Consider the following 14,603-nt stretch of genomic DNA (forward strand, 5'->3'; position numbering starts at 1 on the left):
CTATGACAATTGCTTTGACTATAAACACGATGGTGAGCACGGGCCCCGCGCGTGGAGGTCAGTGACTTCCGCCGCCGGTGTTCCGGCCGGTCCCCGGGGTGCGGGGCTTCTCCTGACACCTCCCCTCAGGCGGCGGTGGCGCCGCCAGGGCCTCGCACTTCCTCTTCACGCGCCAGCTCGGCTGATCTTTTGCCATGACTCAGCGCTTCTCGCAGGCTGCCGTGCTGGGGACACCAGCTTCGTGCGGGCTCCTCCCGCCGCGTCCACCCCCTCTCGCCACTCACGCCCGCCCCCGGCCGCAGGGCCTTTCCCGGCGCTGCGGCCTCCGCCGCCGCCGCAGTCAGCGCGGGCGCTCCAGCAGCATCTGCCGTCTGCACCGCGCGTGCTGCCTGCACCAGCCCAGCCGCCGAACTGCCTGCCAGCCATGGAGCCTGGAGCCCCTCGCCGCCGCCACACCCACCAGCGCGGCTACCCGGTAACACGAAACCCCCACCTCAACAAGGTGAGTCCGCATTCCCACCCGGCAGCCCGAAAGCCCTTCGCAAGCAGGATCAGGCCCTTCACACGGGTCCCCGGAACATACCCCTGCCCCTGCTCCCGCTCTCCAGGACGGAGTGTGGGGTGGGCTGCCCGGGTGGCGTGGGCCTTCGGGGAACTTCGTGCGTTGGTGCGGGCAGAATGGAGGGGGGCGCCCAATCGGGTGCGTGCCCGAGTGTGATGGGAGGGTGGTGCTGGGTGTCTCCCTTCCGTGGCATCCTATTTTGGGAATAGAGGTAAAGATGTAACTTATTTAGAATCCTTTTGGCCGCACGTCTCCAAAAAACAAGAACCAAGCCAAAGAAAGTAGATTCACAGTGCATGAATTGGGTATTCATGTGACGATGGCAGGTAGGCTGCCGGGTCAGCGTTGTTGTTCCACCCACTTACTGGTTCCACTCATTGTGGCAATTATTGGAGACTGCTGTGGGGAGAAGCGGCCCTACTGGTCTGGCGTGGACAGAAAGAAATGTGTTGAGTGCCTCAGATCACATTAACAATCTAGAAGTCAGGGCCACTTGGTTTCTGGAGTGACTCTGTTAAGAGTCTGAGAATGCACGGTGGGTGGCTTCTTCCTGGGACATTTTGCATGGCCTGGTGGAAAAGCCCTATCCTAGACACTGAATTCTGGGCAAAGCCTTTGCAGTTTTTAAAAAATCTGGCATTCTGGAAGTTACAAAAAAATTATTTTGAGACTTCTCATTTTTACTGAAAAGAGTATTCAGTGTATACTATGTTCAAAGAACCATTTTCAGATCCTAGTAACATTTCGTCTTTCTTCTCTGGAAATGTGTAGTTAATAGCGTATACACTTAAGATTTCCTTGAAATGAGAAATAGCTCAGAATTTATTGTTCCGCTTATCTAGATACTGAGCAGTTAAACTGTTACATTATGGTCATCTTTGTCTCTGGATTGTTCCTTGTGTGCATGTTTGTGTGTGCTTTTGACATTTCATATTTATTCAGTAAATGGAAAATGCCATCAGTCAGCAGCACAGAAGTCTGTTTAGTCATTTCATACGTCTTTTTAATAGACACCCTTTTTCATGAAGAACTGGACCTCAGCATTTTTCCTCTGGGCATGTTACTGGTGATTTGTTGATCATTATTAGTGTCTAGAAGACTTGTGATTTCTTTTATTTAATAAATTATAGCAAGTGCAAGTTCTTTTCAAGTTTTGTGGTGATATGCAACTTTTACAAATCTATTGGTAGTCATAAAGCATTGTGAAATTTAAAATAGTTCCTACTTATTTTTTTTTCTTAAATTCAATTGCTAGGTTGATTTTTTCCTTGCTTTTTATTATTATGCAGGTTGGGGCCTCTTTTCAATAGAACAAAGGTAAAATTCAATGTGACAAAATGATTTGTGACTTTTATGTGTTACTTGCCTGCAGCAATTTATGACCAAATTATAGACCACCACTTAAGAAGGACCGCATGAGTTGTACAGCTTGTTTGGATTTCCTCAAGTCAGGGGCAAGGGTCTGTAAGAGTGGGAGGGTGGAACAGGCAAGAGTAATTATATCTTTACTATGTCTACGTCAAGAATTTATATTAAAATTCTTTCAACTCCTGTTCACCTGTATGGATTAATACCTACTTCAAAGACATAGTATCACAGAGATCTTCCACCAAAGATAGAAAAGTATAGCATTAATGTTTGTTAAAAACACATTTTTGAATTTGTAATTGAACTTTATTATCTGCATAATATCAAATTTAATTCAAAAGCCAGTTCACCAACTTTGGGGTACTTAATTGGATAAGCTTTACTTGTACAGTTCTAAGACAGTTGTGTAGTGCCCCATGGAAATAATAGAATATCCTTATATGTACCATTGAAACCATAGCTGTGTAACCTTCTACCTTGATGGCGGTGTACCGGAGACGTCTGGGCCTTAAAGTTTTCTAGTAGCTCAGGAATTTTTATTGATTTTATAATAACCTTGGCTTCTAAGAGACCTAGGAGCTCTGGTGGCACTAACCAGAAGGTGAGTGGTTGGAACCCACCAACTGCTCTTCAGGAGAAAAGACCTCATGTTCTGCTCCTATAAAAATTACAGCCCTGGAAACCCTCTAGGGCAGTTCTACTTGTCCTATAGGGTCTCTATGTGCCGGAATTGACTCGAGGGCACACAGCAACACACAACAACAACATCAAAGAGATCTAGTAAATGTTACCTTCCCGGAACAGCCTATCCCATCATCTGGCCCAAGTGAAGTCTTCTTCACCTATGCTAACACAGATCTTCATCACTTTACTCTTGAGGTAACTAACAACAGTTTTGCTGGTTTTATTTTCAGTATTGTAATCTGTCCTTCATAAAGGTATGAGGGAAATATCTTCATAAATTAGCATTTTCTTCCTGTTATTCTTCTATAGCCCAAGTACTCATAGGATATTATTGTCCCGTTATGTTGAATATAAAATCGGTCTGTCAGTCAGGTGTACTATCTTCTCCAAGTTTATCTCATTAGTCCCTCAATTTAATCTTCCACTTAAAATATATTTGCTGAATCTCTTAATACTCTCCTTTTTGCTTTAGTGAAATTCTTACAATGAAAAGTCATTAGCTGATTTAATAATGGTCTCCCTAGGGAAGCCTTTCCTAATTATCTTAGTCCTATTACTGTTACTTAACACCTCTGTTTTTATGTATTCAATTGAACCATATCATTTTGTATTTACTGCATTGTATTTTTTTCTTATTTTATTTTGATTCTCATAGGACAGGAATCAGTGGACATTAAATAATGTTTATTTAATGAATAAATGAGCCTTGTTTTTATTTCTTTTCATCTTCCAAATGGTACTCAGCTTTTAAAGCAGTTAGCCAAGAAATGCACACCATCTAATGGTTAGGACCTTGTGGTAGTTTGGGTGTTATACTAAGACATTTGTCTTCTTTAATGTAATTTCTGCGAAGTAAGTTCACGTTGAGGTCCAAAGCTTAGTTGACTCAGTATACCATTCTATTGTATAATGGAATATAGTCAGAAAAGTTGGAATTTGGTTTAAGCCTGATCATCCCATGAATTTGAAATACATGCTTACTGGATAACCTTAGGGAGGTAGGTTAGTCTTAGTAAAATCAAGGATAGTTAGCAGTAGATGCAGTCTGAATTAAAAAAAAAAAAGCATCGAAAAAACCCAAAAAACCTCAAGACAGTAGTATCTTTCTTCATTGGTAATAACTCCTGTATAATTCTAAGTCTTATTATTTGTTTGTACTCTAATATGCATCATTCCAGATAAAATTTTATCACAGCATTTGAGGAAATCCTTCTACCTCACACTTACGATATTGATATCTTTCTTTTTGTGTACAGCCCAAATTATTTTTGAGGTTCTTATCTTTGCCTGTATAATATTTTATGTGCTTATCTAATTTAATGTTTAATATTTAGGGTTCCTGGGTGGCACAAACAGTTAAGCACTTGGGTACTAACAGAAAGGTTGGTGGTTCTGAGTCTACCCAGAGGTGCTGGGGAAGAAAGTCCTGGTGATCTACTTCCAAAAAATCAGCCGTTGAAAACCCTATGGAGCTCAGTCCTACTCTGCAACACGTGGGGTTGCCATGAGTCAGAATTGACTTGATGACAACTGGTTTGATTTTTTGGTTTATTCTTTGCATATGTTATATTTTATATGCTTATCTAATTTAATATTTATTATTTTAAAGGATACCTCTGATTTAGATGAGTTGTGTTTCAAACTTTTTCTCAGGAATTTTCATGTGACTAGTAATAATGTTTCATAAATTGTTCTTCAAAATTAAAATTCTACACACATAGTAAAATTAAATAACCCCTTTTTATTTTTTAATTTCTTATTGTTTATTTCTCTATGCAATGCTAGAAAACACTAATTGATATTTCTGTCATAATTAATTTATACTTACATGGTTTGCACATCTTTAAGATTAAATAATAACATGACCTACAAGTAGATCCCCAAGACGTTACTCATCAGTCTTGTAGGCAATTTGATTCAGCTTAAATTAGTGATGCTGTTTTTATTAAAGTTAATTTTGGTGAGCATTATTAACTTTTAAACCTAAAAAATGAGCTTCTGGGGAAGAACCATTATAGCTGTTCTGTCCTAGCACGTCAAGACGTAGCTGCGTGTGCTGCAGCGATAGGTTAAAGAGAGAGAATCAAGTCTCATGACTAAGGACTACCCTTACCTAAGCCATGAAGGAAAAGTACCTTAAACCTCCTGTTTTTCTTCAAGGTAAACTATACCAGAATGAATCATTCAGAATGTTTCACCTACCACAGTTCTCTGAAGTTGCCTCAGCAATATGAGAAACTGATTTATTATTTAACACGGAATCCCACTCATGTGCAAGTCATTGTAATGAACATGTACAGTCATAAGCCTCAATACCTGTTTATTACCTTGCTGCAATTAAAATAATAGTAGTAGTATAGCATACCAGCATTTCAACAATGTAGTGGCTTATACAAATACTACATTTTTGTAGGTAAAACAAAATAAATGTTTTCTAAGAAGTAGAAAGGTGAATTTGAGAACTCTTGAGACTGGTGATATGGAGTACAGTACAGGGAATATTGAAGATAGAGGTAGGTTTGAGGTTTGTTTCATTTTTGTGCTCTGATTTCCCTCTAACTTTTGGGCAGGTATGGGAAATGTGATGTAATGGGATGAACATTCTAAGACTTTGCGCCCAGAAGAAATGAACCCAAGTCCCAATTCTTCCACTTAGCAATTGTGAGATTTTGGGTGTGCCTCTTAACTAGCCTCAGTTTCTGTACTTGTAAAATAGGGTAATAATTTCATTCATTTATCTTTTTGTTTAACAAATGTTTATTCAGAACCCACTCCATGTTAGGCAGTATTCTGGGTACAGGGAATAAAGCAGTGAATAAGGCTGTATGACAAGGTTCCTGCTGTCAGAACACTTGCATTTCAAATGTAATATGATTTCTATTTTGCCTCTTCACTCATGTAGGGAAAGGATTATGTGAGATAGTACATGTAAAATTTTTTCTAAATTATATGAAAAAACAGTTTTTTTTTTATTACTACTAATAATTGTTATGATAATACTTTTTATTAAAGAAGAGATTCCTGAACTCATAGTTGGAGCAATTATAAAGTGTTTTTTTTTTTAAGTGTACTTGCCTCCTTCTCTCTTGAATCTTGATGGCACAATTGTGTTTATTTTATTTATGAATTGTGTAGTAAAAAACAGGACTGCATCTTCTCTGGGGGAGACAGATTTACATTGTATTCTTATTCATATGGGTAAGTGAGCTTGATATCACATGACCTTTGCAGTCTTCTGTATATTTTCACAGAATGCCAGGTATAGGTTCATGAATGTCATTGTGGAGAAAAAAGAAAAGGGAAAGCTTTTTGCTTCTCATTACTTTGCACAAAGTGTGCAAAGGATTGGTGGTGTGAAAGAACATGGCTTACTAGAGAACAATAGAGCTATGCTTTGGGTAGTTAAAATTATTGGGGTAAGAGGGAGTGAATTATAGACATGAAATTTAAAAGTCCCAGTGATGTGAAACTAGCCTTTGTTTCTTTTTTACTTTGGAAATCATTTCTTTGACAAAGCAAATGTTTGTACTGTTTTCCAGTGGTTCTCAAAATCGACAACCAAATACTGTTATATAGTCTCAAGATTGCCTGATTTGGCCTATTCATACTTCATTATTTAAGTTATTGAGTCAATTCAGCAAACTTTGGTGACGGTATATGGATCCAGAATTAATCATCAAATGTGTTACAATTTAGTAGAAATAACTTGGGAATTTTCTAACTTATATCATTAAGAAGTTTTCTTAGGTATAGCCCTAGATTTAAAGTGTGGTTGTTTGTGTTCTTAAAAGGATATTTAAAATATTTTATGATTTATATATTAATTTTACCTATTTTTAGCTTAGTGTATGTAATATAATACACTTTAAAACAAATGTTCTTTAATAAATTTTGAGTATTTCAAACATCTATATTTTCCTTTAGGCCCTGGAGATAAATCTAGGTCAGCTATTGACTAAACTGTTATCAGATACTTGTGGCATTTGGATTGAAAGGGAAGGGAGAAGACTATATGACTTTGAGTTTCTGTAGTTCATCCTGGTAGTTTGGGAAGTCAAGTAATATAATAATCAATAACATTCTCTAAACTTGGTAAGGTAACTGTTAGAGATGTTATATGTTGTTAGTTAGTGTGGAGTCAGCTCCGATTCATGGCGACCTTATTTATAACAGAATGGAAATATTGCTGGTCCTCCGCCATCTTCATGATCGTTGATATGTTTGTGTCCATTGTTGTGGCTGTTATGTCAATCCATGAGGGTTTCTCATTGGCCCTCTGCTTTATCAAACATGATATCCTTTTCTAATGATTGGCCTTTTCTGATAATGTGTCTAAAGTAAATGAGTTGAAGTCTTGCCATCTAAGAACATTCTGGTTTTATTTTCTCTAAGAATAATTGTTTGTTCTTTTGGCAGTCCACAGTATATTCAGTATTCTTTGCTAACACTGTAGTTCAAATGCATCAATTCTTCTTTCGCCTTCCTTTTTCATTATCCAGTTTTCGCATGCATATGAGATGATTGAAAAGGGCTGCTGTGCTAATATACAAACCCTAGACTTAAAAACAAATAATCTGAGAAGTTGGACTATATGAAGAAGAATGTGGCATCAGGATTGGACGAAGACTCATTAACAACTTGCTATATGCAGATGACACAACCTTGCTTGCTAAAAATAAAGAGGACGTGAAGCATTTACTGATGAAGACCAAAGACTACAGCCTTCAGTATGAATTAAACCTCAACATAAGGAAAAAAAATCCTCACAATTAGATGAATAAGCAACATCATGATAAATGGAGAAAATATTGAAGTTGTCAAGGATTTAATTTTACTTGGATCCACAGTAATGCCCATAGAAGCAGCAATCAGGAAATCAAATGGTGTATTGCATTGGGCAAATCTGCAGCAAAAGGCCTCTTTAAAGTGTTATATAGCGAAGATGTCATTTTGAGGACTAAGGTGCACCTGACCCAAGCCATGGAGTTTTCAGTTGCCTCATATACATGGCAAAGCTGGACAATGAATAAGGAAGACCAAAGAAGAATGGACACCTTTGAATTGTGGTGTTGGCAAAGAATATTGAGTACATCGTGGACTGCCCGAGGAACGAACAAATCTGTCTTGGAAGAAGCACAGCCAGAAAGCTCCTTAGAAATGAGAATGGAGAGACTTCATCTCACATACTTTGGGCATGTTATCAGGAGGAACCAGTCCCTGGAGAAGGACATCAGTCTTGATAAAGTAGAGGGTCATTGAAAAAGAGGAAGACCCTCAAGGAGATGCATTGATACAGCGGCTGCAACAGTGGGCTCCAGCATAACAAGGATTGTGAGAATGGCGCAGGAATGGACAGTGTTTCATTCTGTTGTACGAAGGGTCACTGTGAGTCAGAACCAACCTGACGGCACCTAATGACAACAACAGACCTAAAAACACTAGGATTATTTTTTAACAGTCAGATAATAGTTAAGTAAGAACATCAGCAAAAGTACTTGCATATTCATACTTATGTTCACAATCACATTATGTGTAGCCCTGGGGTTGTTAAATTCTAAACTGTCCCTCTGAGACCTGGAGAGCCAGAGACTGAAGGAGTTCTAAGACTCCATCATAATATTAAGGCTAGGGCCCTTAAGCTTAGAATATATTAAAATACATTTCAGTTGCCTTGAGAGTCCTCTAAGTTATTTTTCAAAATTTTTTGATTGTGATATAGCACACATATAAATACATGTATATGTATATATATGTATACGTAAACATATAATTGAAACACAGTTTCATAATTCAATATTTCCCCTTGCTGTATTTAGTACACTCTAGTACCCTAATGGTGCAGTGGTTAAGAGCTTGGCTGCTAACCAAAAGGTCGGCAATTTGAATCCACCAGCCACTCCTTGGAAATCCTATGGGACAGTTCTGCTCTGTCCTAAAGGGTCACTTTAAGTTGGAATTGACTTGACAGCAACTTTTTTTTTTTAATTCTATTATATTTTTATTTTTAAAAAATGTTGGTTGTGATTCACTAATGAATTGCAATCTGTAGTTAAAAAAAATTCTGCTCTAGGACTTCTTTAAGTAGTACATTCACCTACCTGGGAAGATTATTATAGAGTAGCTTTCTTTTCTGCGTCTTAATATTGCATATGGGGCTCTAGAATGCCTTGATTGTACTGGCCCAGCCTACTTTTTTCTTTCATCTACATGTCCAAATGAGAGATCTTTTAAATCAGTAATCTTGAAACTGAGAATGTTCTTGCTGATAGTGACAGGTCTGGTTAGTCAGCAAAGACCCTAAGTCCTTACTTATATGCTCAGAGCCAAAAAGAAATTGAAGCTTGGGTAATGAGAATTGTTTTCTGGGTCTCTAACATTTTTACTGAATTTCAGATGTTGCTTATATTTAGTTTTTACAAAAGGGAACATAATGTGACAGAATTGAGGCCAAACATGTTGGTCATATCAGTAAATGTAAATGAGCATAACTCACAGAATAAAAATATTTCCACATTGTCTCACAAAGCAAAAACAAACTATGCTGTATATAAGCAACACATCCAGAACAAAGTGTTACAGAAAGGCTAAAAGTAAAGGTGTGGAAAAATGCAAATAGTAGGAAACCAAGGGCTGCGGTCTTGACATCAGACAACACAGAATTGACATCAGAAGCATTAAATGAGACAAAGAAGGGCTCCTTGTAATGCTGAAAGGTGTAATCTTAAATGAAGTTATAAGGTTTATGAATATCTATGCACCAAATAACACAGCAGCCACCTTCATAAAAAAGACACTGTAGGGCATGTAAGGAGAAACAGACAAAAACACTAGTAATAGATGACTTCGACATATCTAAGTGCAGGACACATCAAAGGGACAAAAAATTATTTCCATATAGTAATTCCTTCCTTGCATTTCTCAGGAAATTTATGTTTTTCTCAATCATGAAATCATTCAGCTGAGAAATAGGGAAAATGGGAAAAGGTATTGTAATCCTTCTGTGAGAATTAAAGCTTGATATATAACAGACATCACTGATACGAAAGGTACCAACAACATGAAGTCAAAAGCAAGAGCTGGAAATGCTGATATGTAGAATTAGAGATTAAAGTTGACATTTCCTGGATGTTGACAGGAACATATTGGTGAGAAGCAGTAATAATCTGTCACATTTGCTTGTAGCCATTGCTGTTGTCTGCCAGTATCTGTCTTTTAATTTGTTTGTTTAGGTCATTTACATTTTATGTAATTATTGATATCTTCAGATAATCTTTCCACCATTTTATTATTAGTTTATTCCCTTTTTTTCATTCCTCAGTTTCTCCTTTCCTGCTATCTTTTCTATTATTTGAATATTTTTATTATTCTGTCTATTTAGTTTTTGACAGTATCTCTTCATATAGATTTTTTTAATACATGTTCTAATGATTTTTACATACATACGTAACTTTTCACAGTCTACTTAGAGTGAACATTTTACCAATTTAGTTGGCATGTAGAAACCCTACTAGTATATAGGTTCTGTTCTTTTTATGTTAATAGTTGCTGTACATATTGCATCCATTTACATGCATCACAGCAAATAGTTATAATATTTGCTTTCAACTGTCATAAATAATTTAAAGAACTTCAGAGGAGAACAATAATCTGTTTACCCATATTTTTATCATATCTGAAGAATTCCTTTAGCCTTTCTTGTAGAGCAGGTTTGCTGGAAACGAATTGTCTTAGTTTTCCTTCATCTAAGAAAATATTTCATCTTCATTTCTGAAGGATATTTTCTCTGATTATAGAATTCTAAATTGATATTTCTTTTCTTTCAGTACTTTAAAAATGCTGTTCTTCCTCCTGGCCTCCATTGTTCTGGTGAGAAATTCTGCAGTCATTCGAACTGCTGTTCCCTTGTATGCATCGCAGAGAGCTCTGGTGGTGCAGTGGTTAAATGCTCAGCTGCTAACCGAGAGGTCCGTGGTTTGAACCCACCAGCCGCTCCGTGGGAGAAAGATTTGGCAGTCTGCTTCTGTAAAGATTTATAGCCTTGGAACCCTGTGGGGCGGTTCTACTCTGTCCTACAAGGTCATTATCAGTCGGAATCAACTTGATGGCAGTGCGTTTGGTTTTGGTGTATGTAATGCATTGTTTTTCTCTTGTTATTGTGTGCTGTCGAGTCAATTCTGACTCATAGTTGCTTTAAAGGTTTTTTCTTTGTTTTTAGTTTTCAGCAGTTTAAATATAATGTTTTTGGGTTGTGTTTCTTTGATTTTATACTCTTTGGGGTTCGCTGAGATTCTTGACTCTATAAGATTATGTCTTTTGCAAAATTTAGTAATTTTTCAGCCATAATTTCTTTAAATTTTTTTCTTTCTCTTGTCCTAAGACTCTGATGAGACAAATGTTAGGCCTTTTGGTATTGCTCCATAGGTCCTTGAGGCTCTTTCTTTTTTTTCCAATCTTTTTTCTGTTTGTTTTTCCGATTGATTTATTTCTCTGTAAATTCACTGACTCTTTTGTCATCTCCATTCTGCTCTAGAGCCCATCCAGTGAATATTTTATTTCAGTTATTTCATTTTTCAGTTCTAAAATTTCTATTTGATTTTTGTTTGTACTTCTGTTTCTTGGCTGAGACTTTTCATCTTTATGTTCATTTCAAAGGATTTTTCCCTTATGTTTTTGGAGCATTGTTATAATAACTGCCTTTATAATTCCATTTTTTGTGCCATTTTGGGATTGGCATCCGTTAATTGTCTTTTACCTTGCTAGTCAACATTTTTCTGTTTCTTTATATGCTGAGTAATTTTTTAGTATATTGTTTTGCATATTATGTTATGAAAAAATTTTGCCTATTATGTTATGAAATTCTGGGTGTTAGTTAAATCCTTAAATCCTGAAGGGAATGCTGTTGGTTTTGTTTTTGTTTTGGTTTTAGTAGTCAGCCAACCTGGTTAGGTTGGTTTACAAGTTCTGCCTTGTTCCAACATCAATTCAGTTTTCAAAGCCTACTTTGTAGTGCCATTGTACCTTATGCACACCACCCAGTGGCCAGTGTGGGACCTGCACCGTAGTCTATCCCATAGTTTAGTTCTCAAAGCTATTGGTATGCTGTTTTGGGCCAGATGCATGCATGCATGCATAGCTCAGAGATTAACCCAGGAGTTTATATACAACTTTATGGGATCATCCACTTGAGCTTCCTTCTTTCTGTTATCTCTCTGACACAATCTATCTCCCTGAGCCCCCCGCTTCCCCCAGTCCTTTGGCCATTAAGTCAGGCCTTTGGTCTCTCCATTCTGCTTCTTGCTTCCTGTGGTTATATTTGTATCTGGGGCCAAGCAGCAGGAAAAGAGAAAAAAAGCGATAAGCGGCTGACCCACAATCTTAGGATCATTACTCCTCTGGCCAGAAAGAATGATTTCCCTCCCTCTGAGGTTTAGGCATCTGTAATAACCATGGTGGCGCAGTGGTTAAGAGCTTGGCTGCTAACCAAAAAGTCAGCAGTTGGAATCCACCAGCTGCTGCTTGGAAACCCAATGGGGCAGTTCTGCTCTGTCCTGTAGGGTTGCTATGAGTTGGAATCAACTTGATGGCAACAGGTTTGGTTATTTATTTATCTATTTTGGTGATAGACATTGCTGCTGCTGCCCCATGAGATTGCCGAGGGGTTGGGACTGGAGAATAAGGGGAAAAAATTGTAGATTTCCTCCTCTTTCTGTGACCTTTAAGAGCCTCCTTTCCTGCTCCTTGTTTCAAAAAGAGAAGGCTTCTTTTGGCACTCTTGTTATCTGCACCCATTTAGACTTGGCATTTGTGCTGCCTTTCAGTCAAGGCTGCTTGATTCCAGAGGAAAAAAGTCAGGCCATACTGAAGGAAAAAGTCAGGAAACTCACTACTGGTTTGCTGATACTTTGGATTCTAGTCTTCTTCCTTGGTTCGCCTGCTTCTACTTACATTTCAGAGTCCTCAGGTAACTGCTCAATGCATTCTGTACACGGTTCATAGTTGGATTCAGTGGGAGAGACAGGATGATAGCGTGCTTACACTGTTTTGCTCAAAACCAGAACACTGTGATCGTTTTTTGTTTTAAGGTACAAATATGATGGAACTCAGTCTAACTTGATTTTAAGTTTTAGGAGAAAAAAAAAAATCAGGAAATTGGCTCTCAAATGTATATTCAGGACTTCTGGGCAACATGACGCTATAGTCAGAAGCACCGTGCCGTCCCTCCGCAGCAAAGATTGGAAAAACTAAGTCAAACAGAGTCACACGTCAATCCCGAAACCCGGAGCATCAAATGAAGAGTAAAAAACTCAGCCAAGCACCGAATGGAATAAGAAACTGACTGAAAACAGAGTGTGAGGAGAGATACATGAAGAGGTCCCCTATCAGCTACCACAGCACGGATCCACCATCTTGGACTCCTGTTGGAGATCAGCAAACAGGAGGTACGAGAAAGCAGCTTCATGGAGCTTCCAGCAGGAGACAGAACAACTGATAACCCACGATATAGGCTTTCCCACCCCCCCACCCGTCTCCATCCCCACTTAGCCTCCTCTGCTTCCTGCAGCCACAGTGGCTTGGCCAGGAAGCACGAGCTTCCCCCCAGTGCTGCTTGGATTCCACCTGCCCGCACTGGCCAGCTCCCTGAGCGCAATTTGTTGGCTGCTGGTGTTGCTTTTTTCTGCTTCTTTAGATTTCTTTCTTACCTCTCACTACCTCCTCCTCCTTTCTCTCAAATACCTGGCTTCACGCGTCATCTTTGCTTCTTTCTGAAAGGCTGCAAAACAGTGCTCGACTGTGAAACTGCTTCCCGGCCCGTTCCGCCATGTTGGTGGGACCTCTGGGACTTTTTCGTTTGTTTGTTTCTTTGCTCTGATCTGTTCTGTTTTGATTTGTTTCTTTGCTTTCCTTTTCTTTTCTCGGCTTGGGAGCCCCTTCTAGCCAGACAGTACTGTGTGGCTTGGAAGCTAGTCCCTTACTCTGCGCAGACGCGCAGGGACATCCCTGGGGGCTTTTCTTTTTTCTTGTTTTTTTTTTTTTTTCATTTCTTTGTTTAGTTTTCTTCTCTCTCTTACTCCCTTTTTTGTCTTTCTTCATTTCCAGTTTCTCGATTTATTAATTTTTTTCTTTTACCCTTTTTCTTTTTTTTCTTTTTGTTTTTCCCCATTTCTCAGTCTCTCGTCTCTCCATTGCAACAGCAAGCTCCCTTAACACTTCTTTGTTTCTGTGTATGTTTTTGGCTTCTGTTCCTCTCTCCTGTCTCTCGTCTTTCCCATACCCATCTTAGCTCCAGACATCACAATCTACCCCCTCCTTCCTGCCTGCCTGCACCGTGCGCTGAACATCACACTCCCAAGCAGCACAGGCATGGCCTACTGGGACCTGCCCTGCACTGGTTTCCAGTCCACACTGTCAGCCCTGATACATGCCACAAAAAACCTATCCCAGCAACTCCCCTTCAGCTGGACCTGCCCTGCTGTACCATACCTAAGTGACTGACCCTGCCCATTGGAGAAGGAAGTGAAAAGTATCGTGCCCACAGACGAGCAAACAACAAAGAACGCACAGTCCACCTGCTCAGACATAACCAAATAAAACAAAAAAGCAAGACAACACAAACAAATCTACCATCAATAAATGAGGAAAATAACCACTGAATGCCCCAAAGATAGCAGACAATATCAAAACATTTACAAAAACAGGACAGGATGGTTCCAGCAGGCATCCAAAATAAAACACCAGGTGACCTTCCAGTAGAAGAAAAGGCACTAGACCTAACTGATAGGGAATTTAAATCTCTAATATTCAGAATTATCCAAGAGTTGAAGCAAAAAGCAGACAAAAATGAGGAAAAAATAGACAAATTCATGGAAAAGGCAGACAAATTCATGGAAAATACGGACAAAAAAATGGAAGAATTCAAGAAAATAATACAGGAACAAAATGCTAAAATAAATTCACAACTAGAAATCATACAAAAACAATTAGAAATCCA

At 38.8% G+C, this 14,603-nt stretch overlaps 1 protein-coding gene across 1 annotated transcript in view; it reads left to right on the forward strand.

The window, feature by feature from the left end:
- The first annotated feature begins 321 nt into the window (after window positions 1-321).
- ME1 (malic enzyme 1) overlaps window positions 322-14,603 on the forward strand; it is a 202,648-nt gene continuing 188,366 nt past the window's right edge. Inside the window, exon 1 of the mRNA XM_004386048.2 lies at window positions 322-502. Coding sequence (XP_004386105.1) covers window positions 425-502 — 78 coding nt within the window. The 5' untranslated portion in view covers window positions 322-424. The remainder of the gene's footprint in view (window positions 503-14,603) is intronic.

Source organism: Trichechus manatus, unplaced genomic scaffold (assembly GCF_000243295.1).
Source record: "Trichechus manatus latirostris isolate Lorelei unplaced genomic scaffold, TriManLat1.0 scaffold00154, whole genome shotgun sequence".
NCBI classification, from domain to species: Eukaryota; Metazoa; Chordata; class Mammalia; order Sirenia; family Trichechidae; genus Trichechus; species Trichechus manatus.